Raw genomic sequence first — 26,647 nt, 5'->3', positions numbered from 1 at the left:
AACCATCTCTTCTATTTTTTTTTTTTTTTGGTTGGTTAGCTGTTTCTTTTTCATATGTACATTGCTATCTTGGTACAAGGTTGAGAGGTTCCCAGGTCTCTCATTCACTTCTGTTGATTGCTTTTATATATATAATCTTGCAGTGTGTAGATAATGCCTCTGTGAGCATCTTTTTCAGGTAGGGTCATGTGTATTTTTCTAAGTCCCTCTAGTTTATACAAAACCTTAAAATCTTAATCACTTCCTGTAAAAATAACAGTGCAATGAGCTTGTTTCCATTATAATTCATCCAACTTCATAAACCATCTACAAGCTTATAAGCCCCAGTGAAAAAGGAATGGTTTTTGACCTCTTGGCTTGTTTATGATTTTTTTTTTTTGTTGTTAGTTCATTATGAGGCAACTATATAGAATAATTCTACAGGATTAAGATGTCAACAAAACCATTTGCAGGACTTCTGTAGTAAGATTAATGGGGATGGAATTGCAATCTGAAGAGTTAACTGTTTAGAAGGGCTTCAGTAGTTTCATCTGTATTATCTCCCAGAACCAACATAGCGTATAAATTAAAGGATTAAGTCAGAAGCCCGTTTCCCTACACAGCAGCAGCTCCTTTGGTGGAATGGTACAGGGAGAGGATCCTCATTTTTTCCTCCCCTTCTGTTACGGAGACTCTCAAATAAACAGCCAACCACCAAAAATTTATTGTCAACACAATCAACTAGCACTCTGCAAATTACAGGTTCAAATGCCTGTGAGAGGAGAACAGAACAACTTCCTAGGGTTTAACAACAACCCAAAATGCAGGACAAAGCACAACTCCTTAGGGTTTAACAACAACCCAAACCACTCTACCACTCACCTAACAAGTGAGGGCTCTCAACCTCGAGGACCTGCTCAGGGTAGTGTCCCTACCCAAGTCACCTCGAGGAGTTTCCTTGGGTGATGTCCCGACCCAAGGGGAGAGTCCTTGACCGCAGCGTGCTGCTCCAGGGGACAAGCTCAAAATGGCTCCCCAGGGGACTCCATTTATACCCAGGCCGAATCTGACCTGTAGTCAATAGTGGCTCCCATTGGCCGAAGGCCCCAACTACCGTGAAGCCCCGAGAGCAATGGCAATCAGGAGCTGCCACACTTCAGCAGCCAAGAAGCTCTGTTCTCATTTGGTGGGTGCGCCTGCCACACCTTCTTAAAGCAATAGCCTTTAGGGTAAATGTTGAAACCTGGTGTTCTTCCCATCAATAGCAGGAAGAGGAGGATATGTTCCACTATTTAAATTAGCTTGCCTCCCTACTGACAGACACATAACACAATTTTGAACCCTTGCCTTTGCTGTTAAATTATCTTTGTAATAAAATTCCCTTTAGCAGTATTGAGTCAACGTTAATGGCATAATTCAAATGAGATTTGGCGTACAAACATGGAATAAAAGCACGTAAGTGTATATTATAGCCATCATCCTGAATATTCAAACATTTCAAACATTTGTTACTAAACTGGTTTACTAGCACACTTATTTTGAAAGTAACTTATAACTCCCTGACCTTATAAAGCTTTATATTTGAGTTTTGGTTGTATCAAAGCTAGCTCCCAGTCATGTAATTTGTTATGACCAAGTGTCTTTTCATCTGAATTTCACGGATGAACTTGTCTGACACGATCCAGCTATTGTCCACAAAATCATTCCTCTGAATATAAAACTAGATTTGTGATTATTCACACTGCTAAAACATAGAAGTTGATGCTGAGTAGGCCTCAAATGAAGACATGTATCTCACTGCTCAAAATGCACTTTATGTTGTAATTGTCAGTCTCATCTGTTAGGTACACACAAAGCCCTACTAAAATGCTGTCTTTACTATCTGTGCACAGAAAAATTATTCAGGTGATTTATCCCTTCTATTAATATTTCTTTTATATTAGAAATAATACTTTTATTTTTCTGTGCTTTATTTACAGATGGGTGAACAAATTCATGTCAGTTTGCCACTGTCTCAGCAAGTTTCTAATGAGAGCAGGCTCTCTATGTCTGAATCCGTTTCAGAGTTCTTTGATGCACAGGAAGTGCTTCTATCTGCCAGCTCGTCAGAAAACGAGGTAGGCTATGACAGCATGCTGCAGCTTTGCTATTAGACAGATTTAGTTATTGCTACCACTAGTGAGTGATTTTTTAAAAAAATAATGCTACTTAGAATAAAAAGGTATCAGAATGTGTAAGGTATAGATAAACTAACCCGAGACTCCCTTGTGATGGGGTGCAGAAGTTCCCTGATGCGTAAAACTGAGTTGAAAGTTGTTTGTATCAGTAGCTTATATTCAGTACATGTCCTTGCTAGACCTTGACAGTTTCAGATAAGGATGGCATAGACAGGAGCAATTATGTCTGACTATGCAGTCAACTAATTTATATTTTAAAATATTTTTTTAAAAAAAAGTCTTCTAGTATACATATAAAGTTATTCTCTGTAGTTAGAGAAGTAGACAAAAGCCTGAAAAATTGGCTTACTCAAGCTCAAAGCTGAAGCAGTCAGATACAGTTCAGGCTCCTGAATCACGTTGCTGTCCACAGCTTTCCTGTGCTATCATGAATAAATTGTTCCATTTTTAAAATCTATTTACTTTCAAAAATACCTTTTTATAAAGCCACAGTAGCGCTGTGGTCTACCACAACTCTTCTGTAAGAGGAAATAAGTGTGCCACTTCCTCTTTGACAAGAATTGCTCATGTGCCACAAGCTGGCACAGCCATGGCGAGAGTTGTTCATCTGAAGAATGGAATGGTTCTTTATCTTATTGTTTCTGGCAGGTGTAAAGTACATGTTGTCTCAATAGTCTGGATTGTCTGTATCAGCATGGAAAATCGGTGTGTCTGTATGGTATAAATGAAATGGAAACTTTACAAAATCACCCCCAAATGGTATAGGCCTTACAATAAATACCGTCATGAGTAAATACTGTAAAATATTTTGAAAGTAGTATTTCTGAAAAAAAAACCTGTTAAAAAAAATTTCTTAAAAATCATCTTAACACTGATTTTAGGTTGATGTTTATATAATTTTTTGCTGAAACACAAGGTGCGTTTTATTGTTTGGTTCTTTTTTAAAGAGCACAAATCTAACTATTTCTTCTCACCTCCCATTCCCAGCACATTACGTTGTCAATTTTTTGTTCATCTCTGATCTCATTTGAAGTCACCCTTTTGCAAATTTGATGTCTGTATTTGGCTTCATAATAAGGATTTCAGAAACATAAGGAGAGCATAGCATTTGTTTTGACACTTTTAGTGCATTGGCAGTATGGACTGATTGAAATATCCAATTGATTTAGTTAAATGCTTTAATTGGATAGAGATGATTTATTTGAATATTTGTTTCAATTAATTATTTTTGTCTAATTTGTCAGTATATTTTATATGTATTTGACTTAATTGGTATTTTATTTGTTATAGGCTTCTGATGATGAATCTTATATCAGTGATGTGAGTGATAATATATCTGAGGACAACACCAGTGTTGCAGACAACATTTCCCGGCAAAGTATACTGCTATGTTTTAAACTTTGGAAAATTACGTTGGTTATGTTCACATACCAGATTTACTGCATGTCTGTACAAGACCAACTCAGCTGAAATCAGTGAAGTTGGGCTTCCTTGTTCTGGTGGTGATTTGGTTCAATGGATAAGTCTGTTTTCCTTAATCTGGTGCTTTCTTACGATAATAGTTTTTTCCCTTCCCAGTTCTTAATGGTGAGCTAACAGGAGGTGCATTCAGGAATGGACGGAGAACTTGTCTCCCAGCTCCCAGCCCTGACACCAGTAACATCAATCTGTGGAATATTTTGAGAAATAACATTGGCAAAGATCTTTCCAAAGTATCTATGCCAGTTGAGCTAAATGAACCTCTGAATACCTTGCAACATCTTTGTGAAGAGCTGGAATACAGTGAACTCTTGGACAAGGCTGCTGAGACAGATGATCCTTATGAACGCATGGTAATAAATCTAGTACTTCTTATATCTGTATTAAAAAGGGAGCTGATGAGAGGAGGTCTGTGCAAGGTCCTCTCTTGCTCTTCCTATTCACAGAGTACAGACCTCCCTGCTGGGTCAGATGAATGCTGTGAACAATTACAGGTGATAGGTTTGATCTGAACAAGGCTGAGGGACTTTTCTTGACTTCAAACCAAGTCATGCAGTTGTGACTTATTGATGTGAAGACTGATCTCTCTCTCTAGGACTGTATATGTAGGCGTTGGCAGTTTCTAACCCGTCAGCATCCTTTCCTGGCTTTAAGTGATCAAGTCCAGCAGTCTCCAAGAGCTAATCAAGTCTGTGGCTGGCTTATGATCAGTGTAGATGTCAATAAGATGTCATCCTAGGCAATTTATAATAAGAGAAGTTCCAAAACACCAAACCAAGTTTGCCTGGGCAGCCTGACCTCAGCTACCCTGTAATTATGTCTTCTTTTTTTAACTGGCATGTTATGTTCAGCTCTCAGGGTGTTTTGATCTGTCATGTCTCCTTTTCCTCAGAACAAACAGGGAAAGGCTGTTAGGGGAAAGTTGGTAGTGTTGTTGCTGAACATATCTACTGTTCCCTGGTATGGGTTGGCAGTACTGTGGATAGTTGGGAGAAGAGAGGTTGTCTTGGCTGTCATATAGCCCCATGCTCAGGTCCGTGAACAGCCATGTTCACATGGCCTGCAGGAGAGTGAGGGGTCCTAAACACTGGTATTTTTTCCTTGCCACTGAAGAAGTTGGACTTGTCTCATGATAGGGAGGTGAATTACTTATCACATGCTGTTTTCCTACAAGACTCCTTATGTCCCTGACAAAAGGGAAATCCTGTAAGGACTGGGCACGGTTGTACTGAGCAAAGCAGGCTGTTTGCCTGCAGGATTCTGCCTCCTTTGTAGAAAAGCTTGGAGGGTGAGTATTGAAGGAATCAGGACAGTTCAGGAAGGAAAAGCCATGGTGCAACCAAAAGCTTCCTTGGAAGCATGGATTCAATCCCCTTCTCTGCCACAGATATCTAATGCAATACTGGGGATACAAGCCAAACTTTTAACAAGCACCTTAAAAAATCCAGATTTTACTGAGGGGAGTGAGTTGTGTGGCACTGCATAGTGATGGCATATACACAATAATTGCTGCCTAGTCTCACTTACATTCTTGTCTGTATTTTCACAGGTTCTTATAGCTGCTTTTGCAGCGTCAGGCTATGCCTCTACATACTTTAGAGCAGGAAGCAAGCCATTTAACCCAGTGCTTGGTGAAACTTATGAATGTATTAGAGAAGACAAGGGATTTCGATTTTTCTCAGAGCAGGTAAAGCTTGTTTCTAGATAGGCACTCCTGTTTAGGTTTAGATTTTGGTTTCTTTGTTTTACAAAGTAATCATGTTTTTTCTTTCAACTTAGAATGGTTTGCTTTCTTAGTAGTAAAGAAGGGTTGTTAGTATGGGTGAACTTTATAAATGCTACAAGGTATATATTTTTATAGTAATCAAAAGGAAGTGTTTTAAGTACATAGTGTTTTAACTACAAACTTAAGTTGCATCTGTTTTCATAGCAACATAGGCTAATAAATAGTGTGGGCTATTTAGTGTTTTCATATTGTGGTAGCAATTGTATTGTCTTAGAAATGAAAATGAATTGGTTTTAACTCAGCCAAACTGTTTTCCAGGTTAGCCACCATCCTCCCATTTCGGCCTGTCACTGTGAATCGAAGAACTTTGTGTTTTGGCAAGGTATAAGTTTTTAATTCAAAAGCATAAACTCCTTTTTTATTAACAAGTGAAAACTGTCTGTACAAGCTGAGCTTTGCATTTGGAACTTACTCAAAATTTCTATACTTGTTATTTTTGTAGTAACATATCACAAACTGGTGCTCTGAATTATTTCACTCCAAATTCTCATTTTAAGAGTGAGCAGACGTGTTACAACTTCCCCTGTCATTTGCAGTCTGTTTATACTTTTCTGCCTTTTCTGCTTTCTTACCAAGAAAATTATTTCTTGCAAACACAAGCAGTTCTTTTTATGCAGTTGAACAAGCAGCTCTTTCTTTCCTTGTATCTACTGACATATGCATTTAATTTGTATCGAACGTTTTCATGGGAGATTTTACAATAGTGCATAGCAGAAGCATGACCCCTAGAAAAAAATCAAACTTATCTTTAGCTTTTCTGACCTAATGTTATTTTCTAGTATTTTATTTATTTTTATATTTTCATGGCAACCTCATACTGTCCTGTTTTAAACCAGATGGTCTAGCACAGATCATCTCATGTGCCATGCAGATCACTGCAAGGGGAAGACTTTGGTCTTTTCAGTTTTTTAAATCTTTCACTATTATATTCAGATATCAGGTGGAAAAACAAATTCTGGGGGAAATCAATGGAAATTCTGCCAGTTGGAACCTTGAATGTGACTCTTCCAAAGTAAGCTACTGTCCTATTTTCTTTTGTTTTCAGTCTTTGCTGCAATCTAATCTATGCTGCCTTGTGAATGGATTGGGGGAAGTGTATGCAGATACCGCATGAATTGTACTGGTGAGAGTTAGTGCCTAGCTCAAATCTCTCCTTAGTGTACAGGTGGGGATACTGAAGCATTTCTGAGCCTGAAGATCCATTTGGGTTTTTGGAGGAAAAATACGCAAACTCTCTAGAAAGCAATAGGCAGATGGGGATAGAAATGATTTAAGAGACAGAACCCAAGTTTTACATGTACAGTAGTGGTCAACTGTTCAGAAAAAGGCTGCAATATAGGACTGTCAGCTATTCCTGCTCCTGTAAATTGCAGCCAGCCTTTCTTTCTGCCTCTAACAGTATGTTATCACTCCACCTCTTTATCCGTCTCATGAAATTGAAGTAAAAGCACTCAGAAGCATCTTTGTCTCCTGTCTTCACACTTGCCCCTCAGCTCTGAAAGAGAGTGTGCTTTGCAGTGTAATTCCCTCATTTTATTCCCTTGTTTGACAATAGAGATGCGCTGAGTTGTTACAGAGGGAATTGGATGATGTGCCAGTGATGTCCTGCTTCCTACTTACTTTCTGTTATCACCTTTCCATCTTTATTTTGTTCTACTTTGTAATTTAATTATATTGTCTGCTTATAGCCTCAATTCAGCCTTATGCTGATCTTTGGGTCACTGTCCTGCCCCTAAAGGAATTGTGGCAAAAACACTTAATGCTCTGAGGACAGTGAATATGCCGTGCAGGGCTTTGGTGGTTCACATCTTAATTTGTAGTTCATAGCACCATTCTTCAGTTCTCTGCACTAGAGCTTAGGTGAGCTCCAATATGAAGGATTAATAATGTACCCAGAACCAGTGCTTTATTAAAGTAAGCTATTGTTTCAAAAGTTTTTTGAGGTATGGTCTTGTATTTATGATAATGGAGCTGTTTTACTTTTTTGTCTGTAATGATCATGATTAATATATGTTACCAACTACTTGTTAATTTGTTCTTAGGTATGGAGACTACTATGTCTGGAACAAAGTCACTACTTGCATACATAATATTCTTAGTGGAAGGAGGTGGATAGAACATTATGGAGAGATAACTATCAGAAACACAAAAAGCAGTGTTTGTATTTGTAAACTCACATTTGTCAAGGTAACATATGTATTCTAAGACATATATATTTATAAAACTGCATAGTTTAAGCATACATCAAGCTGTTTCTTTAGTATTCCTGAAATCCACATTACACATTTTGTCTTATCAGCAATTGTAAATATGTGAATTGTCAAATGAGAGTGCTATGTCAAGTAGTATGACTATTCCATTGAACATATGATATCAGTGTGTTGCATTGCTGAATAGCTGTGTGCTATATTGTTGGTTTTAGGTTAAAAATGAAATGACAAAATCTCTTTTCTATTACCACAATGAAAATGCAAAGTCACTGTAGACTTTTGTGCCATTTTACTTCTGCCTTTATTAGAATTTGGTGGTCAGTATTTTATCTCTTTAGATTAAATAATGCTGCTTTGGTATTTTAACATCCAGGCAAGGACCACATATAAAGCCAGATCACTGTATAGCTATGTTACTATCAATTATTTTCCCTAAAAATAAGTTTGTCTTCATATCGCAACAAAATATATGAAGACCATTGCAGTGTTAGCAATGGTGCATTAGCGTAAATCTGAAATTCATGTTCTGATGGATGTTCTGAGACTGGGAAACTGGCTCAGTAGGTGAAGGTGTAAAAAATAAATGTGTCTAAGAAAAGCAAAACAGAGAAGAGAATCAGAAAGCAACAAGTAAGAATACTGTCTGAATGTCTTCCCTGCTGCAAACAGTATTGTGCAGTGCCCATCAAAGGATTCCCTTACATGTACAGGTATATTCAGTATTTCTCCATATAGAAGAAGAGAGTTAGCTAGCTCTGATCTTGCAACTTTCAAAGTGTCATTTTTGCTGAAATGTGTGGAATTTGAGTTCATGAACAACAATATAGTTCCCAGATGTGCTGATAATTTAAATACCCTTATACCAAAACCACATATCAAATTATTCAGGGTTTCTCATATACTAAATCAATTAATATTCAGATCTTCTGAACTTTGCATTCTGATATTCTTGGTTCCATGTGAGCTGTTTGATACAAAATTTGAACAGTTGGTGCCCCATATTAATTCATGCAATATCTGTATTGGTACAATGGGTAATGTGAAAAACAGTGTGAATTAGTAATTTGTCGTTAAACTTTCAGGTGAACTACTGGAATTCAAATGTAAATGAGGTCCAGGGTGTTGTGATAGATCAAGAAGGGAAGGTGGTTCATCGCCTTTTTGGAAAGTGGCATGAAGGCCTTTATTGTGGGGTTGCACCTTCAGCCAAATGCATATGGAGGCCAGGTGAGAAGCTTGTAATACACTCTGGCAGGTATTGTAGTGTAACCCTGAAGTATGTAAAGCTGTTTTAGCCATCATTTTAAATACGTAAAATGCTACTGGAGAAATTAAATTTCTGGCTAGACAAATAAACAAGAATTTACGAGTTTATAATAATGGTAAATGGAAATGTTCTTACAGGGCGTAGTCTTCTACATCTCTGTTTGACTCCTGGTCAAATATTCTGGGGTCTTGGGGTCAACATAAGAATAAAATTAAGAAAAAAAAAAAAAGGATGTCTGAGCCTGCCTGCCTTCTCACAGTGAGCAGCGTGGTTTATTTGGATCCAGCAAATAGGAGGTGCCAGTTTATTGAGTTTGTTGTCTTAATGCTTTATTAACCTAAAAGATCGGTCTTCAGAGGTGCTGAGCTCCTGTGATTTCAGGAGCTGATTTCAACTTCCTTACTGCTTGCTTAAAGGCACTGAGGTTGAATTAGTTATCCTTTGCACCTGTAGTATTTCACACACACAAAGTGATTATCCATGAATTGTCATTATTGTGTTTTGAACCCTACTCTGTATTGATAGTATTTTGAACCCTACTTTGCACCCTAGTCTCTGCAATGTCTACTCTGACTGCTGTTAGTGCTGAAGGTGTTGGACAGTGCTGAATCAGTGCGAGTGAGCATTATGTTCCAAAATTAACTCTGAAGATCAGTTAAGGTTAGCTTTTGTACAGACATTTGATAAGCCCACTTTCGGGGGAACAGAAAACTATGTTTAACTTGAAAATCTTGAAAACAGTAATTTTTATTTAAAAAGGAAGGAAGATCATAAAAGTTTTGAATCTATTAGCATGTAATTACAACTCTGCAGGATAAGCAGTTGAAATTAATTTTAGTGAATGTTGTTTCACCTAGAGAATAGCTTTTGGTGCTTTTTAATTGGATGTAAGGGTAAAATATATTAATATTTTTTCTGTTATAATTTAATAAATAAATGAATCTCTTGCATCTTTAGAGTAATAGTTTAAAAATCTTTTTTTCTTTCTCATACATATTCATACAGGCTCCATGCCAACCAATTATGAACGTTATTATGGCTTCACAAGGTTTGCTATTGAGCTCAATGAATTAGATCCTTTACTGAAAGATCTTCTTCCTACAACAGATGCACGATTCAGGCCAGATCAAAGGCAAGAATGCTTATTTATACACTTGATATTTGGTGGTTTTAAGGCTGGGTTTGGCTGAGTGTTGAATTTTGTCTGTGTCTTCACTACAGTCTGAACTAAGCTTTGGAGGATTTTGCTAGCAGAGAAAGGTATTCAGTATTGCAGTCAAATTTCTGCTTTGCCAAGTTGAGGGAAAGTAGAAAGCATCTTGTTTGTATAGCAGAGTTACAGTGCAGTCTTTGGGCAGAGGTAGGATTCCTCATAACAGACTGGAAAGACAGACTGAAATTTCATGCCCTCCTGCTGTGAATGGAAGCAACATTAATTCCCTCCTAATTCTCAGTTCATAGAACTTCAATGTTTCTGATATGCTGAAGTTACTAAAGAAAGTGTATGCCTTAGGCTAAGGGTCAGGTACATATAACTGGAGAGTCACATCTTGGTTATTCTTATTTTATAGGGTTATGGTTAGATCTGAAAGTGGTTACAACACAGACAACAGGCTTGGCTTCTGCTTGTCTTTTGTGATGCTAGAAAATCCCTTGTAGACACTGTATGATTGCTATAGGACCTGCTGTTATTCATACAGGCTTCTGGAGGAAGGAAATGTAGAAGCGGCGTCATCTGAGAAACAAAGAATAGAGGAACTGCAGAGAGGTCGGAGGCGGTACATGGAAGAAAACAGCATTGAATATGTACCCAAATTTTTTAAGTGAGTCTATTAATTTCAGTAGTAAATCCCTGTTTTCTATAGTGTGACTGGACAAAGTGCTACAAGAACTACCACCAACATAGTCTGTTAATTGTGAAAGCCTGAAAAACGGCAATTTTAAGAAAAATGATCAGATACCTGATCTCTGTCTGAAGCAATTTTTATGTAGTTTAAAGCTTCATAATGGAAAGATCATTTTCTCACAATGGGCAACAGCTACACAAGCCTGCTGCACCCCTTGGCCAATGGTTTTTGAACTTTGTAGTGGAATAGAAGTATAATATTAGGATCTAAGATTTAATTATGTTATTTTTTTAAGTAATTGCATAAGCAAGGTAAGAAATAGTGACCTGAACAACAGCATCGTACATTTATAACTATGTCTATGTGTATACAATGTGTATATAAATATACACTTAAATTACAATTTATTTATTTTTGAGTGCAGGGTTTTTGGTTTTTTTGGTTTTGTTTTTAATTAAGCATTCTTCTGAAACAATGGATAGTCATACCAAATAGCCTGATGTTTAGCATGGGGAATCAAAAGTGTAAAGATTTGAATGTGCCTGATGCAGATGTAGTGGAAGATGAGCAAAATGCAGAGGAGACAAACAGTTTTAATGGAAAAAGACTTGCATTCTGCAAGCTAGATCTATTGGTTGATCCCCTGCACATAGTAAGAATCTGTAACGGCCAAAGAGGCTCTAAGACCTGCTCACACAGATCAAGCAACACATTTGTGATCTTGGCTGTTTTCTAAACCTTGCACTTTTGATACAGGTAGAGGTTGATTTTTACTTTTAAAGTCCTGACTGTTCCTGTGTCCTTTAGAAGTATGAAATCAGATTTAGTTTTGAGTTAGATCAGAGAGGTATGGAATTTGATTTCATATTGCATAAGAGTAGAGATCTATGATCAGACCTTTTTTTTCCTCTCTTTCTCTTCTGTTTTTGTTTTTTGTTTCCTTTCTACAGAAAAGTTATCGATGCTAATCAAAGAGAAGCCTGGGTTACCAATGATACCTACTGGGAACTGCGAAAGGATCCTGGCTTTAGTAAAGTAGAAATTCCAGTACTCTGGTAAACTGAGAATGTAGATCTAGTAAACATATCACTCTGAAGAAAAAAATAACTATGCACAATATGTTTCTTATAGCTAAGTGTGGTTTGTGGGTCTACAGAAAAACCTATCATTCGCATTTATATTCATCTTTATAACGGACTTTTGAAAGTGCATTAGATCAGGCCCCTGACCACTTATGGATCTTTTTAATTTTGCAGCAGCCATTAAAAAAAAAAAGGAAACAAAAAAAAAAAAAAAGAAACAGAAACCTTTTAAAGTTTCATACACTGAAAATTGAGAACAAAAGAAGCAGATGAGTTATCCAAAGTCACTCAGAAGAGGTGGTAAACGCAAAACTGCAACCGGTGCTTTAAACAGACATTAAGAGTAATGTAATTTAAATTAAAAAAAAAAAAAAAGGAAGAAAAAGAGAAAAAAATCCATTTTGTTTCAACTATTTTTGTTAAAAACTCTTGGGTCACAACACTGTCATTTCTGGCTTCAGGTTAGTCCTTTGGTGTGATGTTCTTGGACTGGCCTTTGTCAAAAAGATATGCTTTTCCAGAAGCGGTTCCCATTCATATGCCATTGTTCATGCCTTAAACAAAATATGAAGATGTACAGTAAGTAATTTTAAAATATGTATGCTTAGGCTTGTGTGAAGGGCAGATTTTTAAAGCATTAGAATTTTATCATGATATAAATATTGGAGAACTTGCATTATTTAAAATCAAAAGACAACCAAACATCTAACTGTATTTCAGAGGAATGAGATCAACTGTACATGCTTTAGCTTTGGGAACCTGACTGTATAATCAGACTGAAAAGAAACTGCTAACTGGTTGAATTTGAGACAATTTTGGTAAATGAATATGAATTGCTAGTCAGAAAGTTCGTATTCTAAATGACTGATTCTGAGATGCAATCATCACTTTTACCGCTGGCTGGACATAGTCTCACAGTGAATCTCATTTCCCCGTAACTGTTTATACAATTAGAATTCCCTGAAGCTTTGCAGCAACGTTAAAAGCACAGAAAGATTTCATGGGAAGGTCTCTGGCTTCTCTCCAGAAGCTGGATAGTACTGTAAATACAACTGGTTTCTGCCACACACACTGTTTACTTTACTGGCTCTGTTTTTTCCCCATCCACTTTTCTTATCTAAATTTATATTTGAGAGTATGGCAGCGACTCCCATGCATTGTAGCTAACAACTACTACTTGTGTTGCCAAAATAGCTTTTGTGCAAAATTATATTTTACAGTTTTTCATAAAGTGATTCTATATTTTTTGATTAAGAACCAAGTCTTTTATGTGTTGCTAAGCCTCAGTTACTATATGCAGGAGAAGGCTTGGCACTTTCTATTTGAAAATCTCTGAAACATTAAACAGTAGGAGGGCAGATTTTAATGAAAGGAAAAAAAGTAATTTTATTAGGTAAAAACTGCATTCCATATGGTATGATCTAGTCTTCCATTTATGCACGTATTATACATCAAGGCACTGACGATAGGTTAGATTTCATGCATATACACTGTATTTCTTTCTACACATACACAGAGTACATAGTGCACTTGAATTTTTCTATTTAAGATTGATTCCAGTACTGAGACCTAAAAAAAAATTAGATAGATATGTGATCCTGCCATCAGAGCTGCTTGAACAGTTCTCAGTAGATTACCACACATACCCAACTCTCCGCCTCCTTCTTCCTTTGGCAGAGTCAGGTTGCTACAGAACTGAGATTACTTTGATTACTTAAAATGCATTTAGTTCTCCTGTTTGTATGGCAAAGCAACTGGCAGAGCAACTAGCTTCCAATTTCTTCACACAGTTCTGTTATTAGGAAGAACTATGAAAACCTAAAGAGAATATTAAGTAGGCTTTTTAAGAATAGTCAGTGCTCATGAATTGGTCATGAATATTTGGTATAAAAAAATGTGTGCAGATTAACAGGATTTCTTCCAAAGAAAATTTTGAATTATTCAAAGAACCATACCTTTTCTTTCCTAGTTGAACTTAGTCTGATTATTTTTTCAGTTCTGCAATTGTTCTTATAAGAAAATGAAAATATATCAAACTTTGTTTTTTTAAATCATATTTGGTTAATTTAATCCTATTTGCTTTAATGGCATTGTACTATGAATCAAATTGACACATTGTGTGCAAAATAGCAATTAATTATTCTGTGTCACTTTCCATACAAACAACATTGTTAAACGTTTGCCCCCCTCATGCTCAAATTTTTGTGTGCAGTTCACCGTGATATTAGAAAGCATTATGTCTGTATGACTGCAGGTACATTTGAGGGACAGAAACTGCATGTACTCAGATTTTTTTGAAAGTTGGATTTTAATTTAAATACAGAAATAAGGTCTTTAGTTTTACAGTGTTCTGCTAGTGCTTTGTGAATGCCATTATTTGCAATGCAAACTGAAACTTGGTGAACACTAAAGATGCTATCACTGATTTAATTATTTTTTACAATTTTTTATTTGACACCCATTGAAAGAAAACTAACATTTTTAGAATTAAAAAAATCTGTGATATGCTAAACCTTTCTATTGAAGGCTCTTTTTAAACCTATTGAATGTTAGATTAGTTAATTAGTAAGTAGAGGAAACACAAAACAATGCATCACGAAATATTTGCAATCTTTATCAAAAATTGAAAAGTGCTAGCAGATGTACCGTAAAGCAATTTCTTATAGTGCAGAATTCCCCAGATTCTGTGCAAAATCTTTTATTAAATTTTTCCCATAACCTTGGGGGACATCATGACATATTTTGTGCTGTTTCTAAAGAGAATAGGTTAACAGAGTACAGGTCTGGGGGCTTCTATCCAAATTATAATTTTTAGGCAACCTCTGAAATTTCACCAGCACAGTGTAGCACAGAATGGGGTTTCCTGTGTTGCAATGAGAACGCACTGTTGGCTCTTTTGCAGCCTGGCACCCATTGTAAGTGCCTGCTGCTTTTTGGCAGGGCTGCTGCGTGGCTGTCCCTTCCCAGCACATGGGACTTTTCTGCCCCAGGTGCAGACCTCTGCACTTGTATTGAACCTCATGAAGTGTCTTCTGGTCCAGTCTTCAAGCCAAGCAATGTCCTTTTGATTGAAGCTCTGCCATTTGGTGTGCTTTCTCATCCTCCTAATTTATCTGTCAACTTGTTAGCATGTAGTCTATGTACTTGCCCAGGTCACTGGTGAGATGTTGATTGACATGGGTCACAGAATTGGCCCCTCCAGGGCTGTCCTCATTGCTGGCTGCCAGTGGGGTGTAAGCCATTGATTAATGCCCTTCAGGCCTGGGGATTCAGGCAGTTTCCAGCCCATCTCACTCCATTCATCCAGGCAGTATTTCCTTTTGAAAGGCATGAAAAATACTTACCAACTCAGCAGATTTTATTGCTATAGATTTGGTATGTGATGAAAATTAGTGCAAATCATTTGACAATTAAAACCTTTTAAACATTTAAAGAGGTTCTAACTTTCATTAAAGACATCTCCTTTGCTTTTTCCCGTGTTTTTTCAAAACACTTATTTCTGTATAAAATACACAACCCATATGCTTTAGTTTCACAATAGTGAACTGTACTTTCAATTAATATCTTAAAAGTGTACCTTAATTTATTCCCTGTTCTGGTACTGCGGATATGATAGGGTAATAATAGCTATTTTCATCAAATGTAATGTCTTATAAAGACTTAAATAGCTTAATTCCTATTTTAGATTTGTATTAACAAGATGGTAGATTTTTTGGCATATTAGAAGTTGTTATCTCACTGGAGATACAGTTTGAATATGAGCTGATTTTTGTACAGTATCACTGTGATTAAAAAGTCATCCAGACACCCATTCTAATTTTAGACAGATGTAAGTTGCATGAAATAAACTTTTTTTGTATTTGGCTTTAAAAGTGAACTCCCACTATAATACTCTTTTAATCTTAGAAATAATATTACCTTTTTTTTTTCCTCATTTTGAACTTCTGACTCTCAATGTGCTTGTATGGCATTTGTGGGTTTTATTTGAATAGCACATGCTAGGCATATGTCGAGTGTTGCAGTACATACACATGACACAGTTTTGAAAGATATTGACCTTAATTCCCTACTGAACACTGTCAGAGCTGTATGGAAACAAATCACACAAACCTTAAGACACACTAGGAGCCAGCGGTGGTCCTGCCCTCATGGGTGCCAGGTGAGGAGATTGCATCTGGGCCATGCCCTTTGTTTCCCATGTTTAACATGGGATTTTCTCACCCTCGAACCAGGCAGAGTGGAGCCCAGTGAAATTCAGTCTTGCTTGTAGAGTTTCTCTCCAAAAATCTGAATTTTTAGAAATACCCTGGAAGGGAGGGGAAGTTCATTTGCACTTGCACAATAACCAAGAGAGCTGAATATGCCATTTCTCTGTGAGTTTTGCAAAACTTGCTTTCACTAGCAAAGCTCTGTTAGTATAGGGAAGGTTTGTGTGGTCTCCTTGATTTATAAGATTTTGAACGTTGTCTGGTGCAGAGGTAAACACTAGCTGTTTAACATGCCATTGGCTGCAGTTGTAATCTGAGGAATTTATTTTAGATGTCATTACTAATACTGGAGCTGATTAATGAAAGTAAAGGAGAGTTTTCAGATTAAATCCACCTGAAAGGAAATTTGTATTCATATGCTAAAATGACAGGAGGGGGTAAATTAGAGAGTTTGGCCCAGCTGGGGTTAAAAGATTAATATCGGCAGAAGTGTGCAAGAAACACTGGAATAGCCTCACTGGTCACCCTATGTCATAGACCTGGCAGAAAGCTAACAAAGTTTACTGTGTTTACCTTGGCATCTACTGGGCCTGAAAAGACTATCTTGGGTTTTCTTCCTGTCTGTCATTAAGTAAAAGTCATCAAAATTGTGTAAAACTTGAATTTGCTCTTTAGAGCGTATATTGATAAAAGTTGAGGTAGGCAGGGATACAGTGGCAACTAAGGATTTTTGTTAATGTGCTCAAAATTGCAGAGGTATATTTAGCATAAAAAGTAGTATAATTTTTGGCTTTACCATCCCTGGTTTCTTTTATTATAATTCTGGTTTCAGTCAGAAGTAGTTAAATGGAGAAAGGTATTTTGTTTATTTGGTTGTTTTTTTCTCTTTTTGTTTTTAACAGAAGAATCTAGACTAAGTGTGCTAATAAAGGTTTAATTATTCCTGGGGGCGGATATCTCCCTGAGCTCCATTACAACAGTGAATGGCACCCACAAGAATGTTGCAAATCTCAGTAAGCTCAGAGAAATGTCTTATTTACAGCAATTTATTTTAGTTTTGTATTATGTATTGTAAGAGGTCTACTTACAGAAACAAATAGATTATTTGTTCTTTGAACTAGGGAATGTAAAACACTTTCACTCCTTAGCTTTGGTGCAAGCTTTGTCTTTCTTCCACTAAACTGAAAAGCCTCTTTATAAAAGGAATTTTATAGAGTATCTTGCGGTTTTAAAAAGTGACAGCAATGTACTTGTAGGTGTTTTATATACTCATCTCTGCCTTTGTCAAGTCTTGTGGTATTATAAAGCCATTGTATCTTTAATTTCTTTTTTCTCTTCCTTGCAATCATTAACAAACCTCAGAAAAGAAAAGGAAGGGAGAGACTACAATGCAAAACAGTGAAACTAGTCACAGCAGTTATGTCAGTGGTACAGCTGTAATAAAATAGAAAGTTTAACTTTTATGAATTAAAATGTCAGCAGAGTTGCTGAATCCATTGCAGGAAGGTTATCTTGATACCATTTTTCTTTCCACTGATCCATGACATCATTAAAAAAAGGAAGGTTGGTGACATTTGCTCAGAATTAATTCTGAAGGTAAAGGGAAGTTTTTATTCCTTTTATAAATAAAAATGACTGTAGCCAGCATCTGGCTGAAGGTGTATTGGTAATGTGGACAAAGAATGTTACATATTTTATAAATAAGGAAAACATAAATTTGGAAGATATAATCAGCAGTATGTAATATATTCTGTCTTGACCTATGAGTAATTCACTGAAGTATGGTAAAGCTACTTACTCGTACTTCTGGAGCAATAATCCAGATCTTGTCTCTTATGAAACACCAAAATGTATTTCCGTATTGACTACTTTTAATGGTCTGTGTTAATGAAAGAGGGATAAGTGAAGAAATTCCTTCAAAAAGTCAGAAGTGGGTAACTTATCTTTTACACTCTGAACATCAAAATGATGTAAGTGCTATACAGGAGCAGTACACGCAGTGATAAATATTCAACCAGAACTATTCTTCTTCACTGAGGTACTTGCTCCTTGTGCCAGTCAGTGTAGCCACACATGCAACATCTTTTTCTGAAGTTGCATTACTATTTATGATTGCTCTTGTGGCCTAGGGGTTGATTTGTCAGGTCCACCGAGGACAGTGTTAGAGCCAGGACTGCAAACTCAGTTATTTTTTTCTAGTAGTACTGTGCTGAATGCTCGCTCTCTTCCTTTGTTAAATTGACCTGAACAAGGAATATTACAGTAACATTAACAAAATTAATATAAGTTTAATCCTCAGTATTTTCCAGGCAAAGGAAAATTCAGGATAGCTTCTTTAACTGTGTTGAAGAAATAGAGGCAAGATCTTTGATTATCTTTGTATATGCTTAATATTTTATTAAAATATTGTGAGATTGGATCACCAATAGTAAAATTATACATAAATAGATTAAACTTGCTTTGCCACCTATCTTAAAGTCAACATTGAAAATTATTGTTCCAATTTGAGGTTAGAAATCAGGTCTATTTAGTTCTTGAAATAAGTGTTACTGGTATTCTTTAGTGGTTGAAATGTAGTATAACTAATTCAGATCACCATAGATTTCATTTTCAGCTGAGTCTTGAACAAGACCTGACTATGAGCTGACATATAAATGCTGATGAGTGTATTTTGGTATGCAGGCATAAATGCAAAGATGGCAACTTCTACCTTAGTTAAGCTTTTGCTCTAATTAGCAAAAGCACTGTTCTTGTTCCTTTATAATTATTTCTAAACTAATTATTTTCAAACATTCATTCCTCACTAAGAATTAATTAGATGTGAAGTTTGAGTTTTAAAAATTAAACAATGTTTGGAACTCCACAGACATGAAGAGTGGTGCTTCTGTCTTGCACCTAATGCTCAGATCTTGCTAAATCTCTGTCTCTGAGTGGGGTGGACCTATAGTGCTTACTCAAGTTTCATCTTTGGACCAAAAAGAAATATCAGTGGGCTTTTCTGGATGGGATTCTTCCTTGTATATTGTTTTGTGTCTATGTTATTTACTATAAAATAAGTAAGAAATCAAGCTGCTATCATCTGATGTCTGAAATCTTTTCCTTCACCAAAATGCATAGCAAACTTTTTGTTCTTTATCTGTTACTGCTAGATTGTCTGAAGTGGATACTTTATTTAGCACATAAAAAGCCATCATAAACTACTGTGGTATCCAGAGAGATCATTATGGTAGTTCTATATTAGGATATTAAGTATATTTTCTTTGTTGTAACCAGTAGCAAGACTGTTCTTTGGGTCTTTTATCTACTTTTCTTTGTATAATTAACTGTTTGGTGAATTATGATTTCTCAGTATTTCAACAGCAAAGAATTCTGTATTTTCTCTCATTTTGCACAAAGTAAATATGAATTGGGAATAATGTCACACTTTTTTTTGTGAGATTAGACCCCATACGCACATGTATGAAATGTAGTAAATTTTGGTATTTATAACTTGCTCAGACTCTGACAATACCATTGGAAGAGTAAGGTTTAGATTAGTTGTCAATTTTACATTGCCTTACTGAGCTGCTTTGCTTTTAACAGCCTTTAATTTCAGATGGGAAACAGCCCTGCACCAATTCTTTAGCAGACCAAAATGTCAAAACCTAAATAGCTAAAAGAGCATTCTTTGCTGATTGCCCATATCCCTGTTCTCATTCTACTAAAAAACCCCAAATCTGTTTTCTTGTACACCCTTTTGCATAGCGTACTTGTAAAAGGAGGTCCTCAGAGTCTTTCCACTGTGATTATGCTATTATGTCAGCTAGAAAGGTATACAGAAACTAATTTTGTGTTTTTTAAGAAGAATTTTAAAGGCAAATAGTTGCTTTCTAGAAGCCTAACATATAGAGCCAGTGCTACTTCTGAGTACTGGGTAGACAGTGTCTGTTTTAGAGAGAAATAACAGACTGTAACTAGAAAGGCTCTGTGTTTCTAGATGCACCAGACAGAATTTTTTCTGTTGTTTGAAAGCAATAGAAAACTGTTATGTAAGGGAAAGAAAGACAGAAAATAAGAAGCATCTATGTACCCAGCTACCCAAATGTTGCAGAAGGCATTATTTTTGAGCACTGTAATATTAAACCTCACCTGCAGCACCCTTATTTTTATGCTCAGAACTTCACTGTGGACTTCCATAATGAGATGAAGAAGAAAAGGGTACTGGAAAAAAAAGTCAGTACCATAATTTCTAAATAACTCAATAGAAAATTGATTTGCAAATATGTTTTGAAAGCTGTATAAGCTACTTAAGATATCGTGATTTTTAAAAGTGCAAGTAGTCCTTCATAGTACATTCAGTAATTTAACACTTTAAAACATAATCTTCATTGGTCTTGATTGCTTTTCTGCAAATGCATTCATTTGTGTTTGACTATTCACAAGTTTGAAATATCTTTCAGGATGATTCTTCTTTACATCTTATTAATTCTGACTACAAATACTGGCTGTAATCGTGTCTGTAAAAACAATTCTATTGCTTACAGTTACTAAGCATCAACAGCTGAGGAATAACATAGGCTATAATTTGTATATTCCAAATCTATAGAGTTTTATTTCACATGCAAGAGTTAATCAGCAATGCACATCTCAGATTCTTTTTCTGCTTCATCTGCTTGGACTCTGATCTTGCACAAGCATCAGCACATACTTAGCATAAACACTACAGTCTCATTGAATTAAGTTTAAAAGCTGTAGATACTAAAGTTCAAATAAAAAGGCTCAACAGTGACATTCCTAAGAAATTAAAACAATGCACCTGATTACACCAGGCTTTATAGTACTTGATTTTTAATTCCTACATACTTAAATAAATGAGCACCTACGCAGATGAGGCTGAGCTGCTGTTGGTACTCCATTGAACTTAATGAGCTTCCAGGTGAGTGGATGATCTAGCTGCCCAAATCTATTTCAGCTGTAGGCCTAAGGTACAGTCAAGACTAGGTATTCAACTAGTTACACTTAAGCTTAATTTTGAACAGATGCACTGTCTTGTGGAAGATAATTGTATGAAATACAGCTGGTTTGACTGCTTGCCAGTCAGAGCAATATGTTTGACTTTGACTCTTGCATTTTGGGACCTTATTCTGGGGCTTGTAGTATTTAAGAACAAGTTAATTTCATGTCTCTGCAAAGCCCAATTATGTGACATTTGGAAGAAAGAACAGGAGATTAAATCAATGACAATTCATCATACTATGTCTCACTCTGGCAAGCCTAATTGTAAGAATATCTGCAATTCCTATCCCTGTTTCCCCTGTACTTTCCCCAGGATGGTGCCAGCCCAGAGTGAGGGTTGCTAGTACTGTATGCCAGTCAAAAAAGGAGACTAATCTCTCTGATTTGTAAAGAGGGTGGCTAACTAAGAGCATGCTACTAATCTAAGCCTAGAAAAGCATGGATGTGAGAAAGTGCCTCCCCTCTCTCCTTCCAGGCTTTAGTACATAAATAGAATTGCTTTTTTTGGTATATCAAGTTCTCTGGCTACTTCAGAGATTAAACCTAGCCAGGAAGGAGCAGTAAAAAAACAGTTTTAAGTTCCCACATAATGCAGCTGCAACACTTACTCTGTGTCTTTGCACTTGGTAGTTGGTTTTGAACATACTGTTGTAGTAATCCAGAATGCAGATGAGGCCTCACGCTGACTACCTCTCACGCAATAAAAAAACAAGCTCCTACAGTAGTTACTGTTGATTACAGTCGAGTATCTTTTGGTCACATGATTCAGGGAGGTGGTAGTGTGGGAATAATAAGCAAAATAAATTAATTTAATTAAGGCTTTATTCCAGTGATGTATGTGGTATACACAATACCCATAATACCAACTCCAACTGACGGAGGTCCTACAGCTTCTGGTAGGAAATAAAGGTGAACTTGGCTATGAAACAGTTTATGTTGTGCTCTAAAATGTAACAAAAGATGTCATCTGTTTCCTTCAAGCTGAGCCAGTTTTAGCAGGATATTGTGTCCAAAAACAGACACACAATTCTAGTTTTTGAGGAAACACGATGCTCTTTTACCTGTTGCAATGTAATTGGATAATGCATGTACAAATGACTTGTTTAGCCTGCCAATGAATGTTGCTAATGCCTTACCAAAAAAAAGAGCATATTTTTTGTATTTTTTTCCTCAGAGGCAAATCCAAACAATGCTAGATTTGAGAAACTGTTTACTGAAAAGCATTTTCTAATAGATCTCCGAAGAAGTGCAATTGTATAATTATTATTGTTCAGTGCATACAATACATTGTCTCCATCACTCTGTACACTGCTGCTATTAGTGCTTGTTCTAATAAATCTCAATGTACACTGTTTAAACTGCTGTCATTTGTGTTCTGATTTATTAACATAAGAAACACTTCAGAATGTGGTTCTTGAATGAATTGTTTGTAACTAGTTAAGTGAATTGACTATTAATCATAAAATTTTTAATATATATTTTACAGATTGATTTTGGAGAGGTGAGTGATAGAGGGAACAGTAGCATTGAAGCAGCAGCTTCTCACTAGCATCATCCTGTTTCCTTTCTAACCATTTTCCACTGCAGGAATATTTTTATAAACTTTTCCTGTGCAATTCGCTGTACAATTCCTTTAAATCTGGCGGGAACTACCAACTACAGTCTCAAAGAAGATAATTTTCTTTTTGGCAGTTCCCATTTTTATCTTCATGCTACAGCTGGTAAGAGCCTTTTGCTTTTTTTTTTTTTTTTCCCCCCACTTCAGCTTGCTCTTTATGATTAAAGGGAGCTTGCAGTATGTTTCTCAAGTTTTGTGAGAGGGTGTAAAGAAGATGGTTCCTGATGTTCTCTAATAGAATTGAAAAGAGGTGTGGAAATGAAAAAAAAATTAAAAAATTACTTGACACCCACCCCTTCTGGCATCTTGGAAAAATAACAGTATGTGTGATTTTTCCATTATGTGTTCTTGTCAGTTGTTCAGCGCTTAAATCAATTACATTTTATTTAAAATGAAAGCATAATAGAAAACAAGAATTTGGTTGGGAGGAGAAATTAAGGTTTTTGTTGTTTCTTACATTGTAAAAAGAAGTAGTGTTCGAATAGTCTGGAATGATGCCTGAGTGGAAGTAACAGCAAAGCAAGGGAAAAGTTTTTTTATGAATGGCATTGCTTTCTTTCTTGTGTCAGAGTACACATCTGATCTTCTCTCCAAACCAGTGGTCTCAGCCAGGTCATACACTGGGAGCTTATTCCCTGTTAAACAATTCTACGAGAGAAATTCAGCTCTGGTTTCACATTTTTGTAGTTGGGATCCGTACTATGCCTCTGAATGCTTTGCAAAACAAATCTAACACTTTTCAATGACTCTTCAGAAAAATTACTGTGCGTAAGTGAAGGGTGAAAGGCTATATGTCATTACTTAATTGATTAAAAAAAAACAGCACAACAAACCTTTTGGAATGGATTAGAGTGCAAGAAGCCTATGAGGCAGCACTACCAGTCTGGCATCTAATTTATTATAAAAGCTATTACTTAAGTATGGAAGTGAATTTTATATTTAAATTTAATCTGAGAGACAGATGATACTCCTTCTTAACCACAAACATGTAGGTGCTGTGGTGTGGTGAAGTGAGACAGTGTGGGAAGCTATTGACAAGATTTCATCCTGACTCAGCTAAAGGAGTTGCCCACAGAAAGCTGTTCCAGGTTTCACTGCCGGTACAAAAATCTGTTCTGATGTGATGATACACAGCATTTCTGCCCAGCCAACATATCAAGCCACATGGTTCTCCAAGTCCTTATTAGCTTATTAAATATTTAAGTTGGTCTAAATGTTGAAAACCACAAGTATGCAATATTGACTGTTCCTGAACCTGAATATGCAAAATTATTTTTCAAGTAAGTAATCATTACTAAATCAGATTAAAAGAAACTAAGCTGAAATATCACTCAAAACTAGTGTGGTACTGTGGGCTAGCTGAGGAGGTACTCTACCATTTGTTTCAACTGACTAGTGAGTCTAATTATGCTCAAGGCCAGTAAATAACACATCTTACATTTAGACTGTGCTTTTTATTTCTGAAAGCTATGTCTAAGTTGTAACTATTAGTAGCTAAGAGACAAGCTAGGTTGTATATCCCATTTCTATATCCCAAGTGCATATTAATAATGATAAATTTTTTAAAAATTCAGAAAAAGTTAATAAAGTATGCATAAATGCACGTTACAGACATGAATCTGGTGTGAAGACATTTTTAATCTGTGATTAGATTGCATTAGTTTACATTTGTAATCGCATGGAAGATTCAAAGTAAAATCAAATATGTAGTTGCTTTCCTTGCTGATGACTGGCTATATTTCCTTCAGCAAAGAAATGAAACTAATGACTAGCTCAAATTTCATTACTATCTCAGGTTTCTTGAGCAGGTTTTTTGACGAGTCAGTGGAGGAAAAAAGGATAATTAAATATTTCCAAAAGGCTACACTTGTTGGACTGTAAGTGGATTACAAGTTCTGGTAAGGACATTGAGTTATTTTTTTAACTGATAAAATTTAAGATGTAGATTGTGTTTTAAGTTTTTCTTTAAGCAGGTTATTTTTGAGGGCCTGGCATTACATTTAATGGTCAAAGAAATTGAGGTCATATAGCACGAGGGCACATCCATTCTTCAATTCTAGTTCAAGAGCTGATTTCATTTAAATGCTGAGCAGCCAACCTAGTACAACAATATTAGTCAGGCTGCTTTTTATGTTTGGTGACAAGAATTTTTTATGTCACCTGTCTGTTAAAATGTTTAGTATCTGGGAACTGCTCAAGTATATCCTTGTTTTATGCCTACACATGTGAAAAAAAAATAAATTAGGAAACTAGATGAGGAAGTATTCTCATAGCATGAAAATGAACAGCCTGAATAAGCATAGAGGTGATTATGAAAGAGGATGCTGATTTCTTGCATGCCCTGCAAACACCTACTTCATTTTGTCTGTTTATAAATACTCTGTATCCAAAGATCTGAGAGTATTTTATAATACTAGTCAGTTCTTGCAGTACCCTGCTCAAGGAAGTGATATATTACCACAGCCACATACAGTAGGTGACTGAGGTTAATTGCCCAGTATCACAGAACAGCTAGTGACAATGCCCAAAATAAATCCAGTTCAAGCTTGCTGCTCAGATTAAAACATAAGAAGAAGCAAGGAATAAGATATGTCTACCACTGAATGAAGTATTGTATAGAGATAATGGTACCAGTGCCCATCAGACAGATTAGCATGGACAATGTGAATTACATCACAGTAGACAAATCCTTTGTTTTGTAATCTTTCTTCAGACATAGTGGCACAGCAGTGACAGTTCTACATCCTCATGCAGGTGAATGCACAAGCCCACAAAGCTGTCCTCTAACACACACAGCCACTCACAGATGCTGAAGATAAGGATTTAGCCATTCAGGCAGCATCCTCCAAAGGAAGGGCAGCATTAAACCTACTTTAGGTCACACTGGCTTGCTTGTTTCCATATTTGTCTTTACAAGCTAATAATGTAGATGATGAAAGTAGCTTCATTGTGTGCTGTAATGTTTATGTAACAAATGACCACTTCTTTTGGCTGAAAGATGTGCCGACTTCTCATAGGTAGTAAGTTTAAATGCAGACACACTATCTGAGCAAATCTCTCCCTGGAGTACTACTTCTGCATTTCTTATTAGTAAATGCTTCACAGCTAACACATCCATCTGCCCATTAAAAATACTGCCAATAACGTTAGAGCAATTACAAAGAAACAAAAGCTGGCATGTTTCATACATTTTAGCTAGTGATAGTCATTTAATATGATATTATTTAAAGATGGACACATGAAACACAGATTAAGTAATCTGCACATCCATGAACAACGGTGTGAAACCTGAAAGGTAAGTCTGTGGAAGAGAATATAAAGCTATCACGAGAATGTATGCTCCTTAATCTCTTTTGTGTTTCCTTTTCATCATTAACACGGCTCCAGTGAGAAGACAGTGAAGTGGTACAAAGGAACCAACTGTGCAACACATTCCCTTTTCATCAAGTCAACAGATGTTGCTTGTATAAAGGTGAAAGGGGGATGATGTCGAGCAAAAGCCATAGAGAAGCCAGTTGAACTCCACATCTTGTAGCCTTTCATTGATGTAACGCTTACAGTACAGTTCAGCTTTTAATACTTTGATTGCTGGGCAAGTGTCATGCTGTAATACAGCACCTCCTGGCAGGAGGTCTACCTTTTATGGGTACTGTAGCACAGACTATGAATATGTATTTTTGCAATCTGTTCTGTGGTAGAGAATAGAAGGAGGTTGCAACAGAGTTTACTTGAGCTGTAAACCTGAGGAGTATTATATAGGAAACACAGTAATAGTGAGTGTGTGTATCTGTCTTCCAAATGGACTATTAAAAGTGACCTTGAAAATAATTTAGAACATTCCTAATGGTATGTTTTAGATATTTGTATAGAAAAGGACAACAGTGCCTGCACCTTTTAAATTTTTTTTTCAGATCCATTCTAATTGGTAAAGAAACTGTTCACACACAAAAGTCCCATATAAATAAAACATGAAAGTCCATTAAAATACTTCTGGAAGCT

General features: G+C 36.3%; 1 protein-coding gene across 6 annotated transcripts in view; it reads left to right on the top strand.

The window, feature by feature from the left end:
* The window catches only part of OSBPL6 (oxysterol binding protein like 6), a 110,745-nt gene extending 88,357 nt beyond the window's left edge, over positions 1-22,388 (top strand). For all 6 annotated transcript variants that reach the window (XM_074873096.1, XM_074873099.1, XM_074873098.1 and 3 more), the window contains 11 exons: positions 1,959-2,096; positions 3,447-3,534; positions 3,735-3,988; positions 5,185-5,322; positions 5,680-5,743; positions 6,355-6,433; positions 7,464-7,608; positions 8,714-8,858; positions 9,904-10,030; positions 10,599-10,721; positions 11,696-22,388. In XM_074873096.1, coding sequence (XP_074729197.1) covers positions 1,959-2,096; positions 3,447-3,534; positions 3,735-3,988; positions 5,185-5,322; positions 5,680-5,743; positions 6,355-6,433; positions 7,464-7,608; positions 8,714-8,858; positions 9,904-10,030; positions 10,599-10,721; positions 11,696-11,804 — 1,410 coding nt within the window. In that variant the 3' untranslated portion in view covers positions 11,805-22,388. The remainder of the gene's footprint in view (positions 1-1,958; positions 2,097-3,446; positions 3,535-3,734; positions 3,989-5,184; positions 5,323-5,679; positions 5,744-6,354; positions 6,434-7,463; positions 7,609-8,713; positions 8,859-9,903; positions 10,031-10,598; positions 10,722-11,695) is intronic.
* The last annotated feature ends 4,259 nt before the right edge of the window (positions 22,389-26,647 follow it).

Source organism: Strix uralensis, chromosome 6 (assembly GCF_047716275.1).
Source record: "Strix uralensis isolate ZFMK-TIS-50842 chromosome 6, bStrUra1, whole genome shotgun sequence".
In the NCBI taxonomy this organism is placed as follows: Eukaryota; Metazoa; Chordata; class Aves; order Strigiformes; family Strigidae; genus Strix; species Strix uralensis.
Note: the sequence above shows the minus strand (reverse complement) of the source record. Positions and strands in the feature narration are given on the sequence as shown.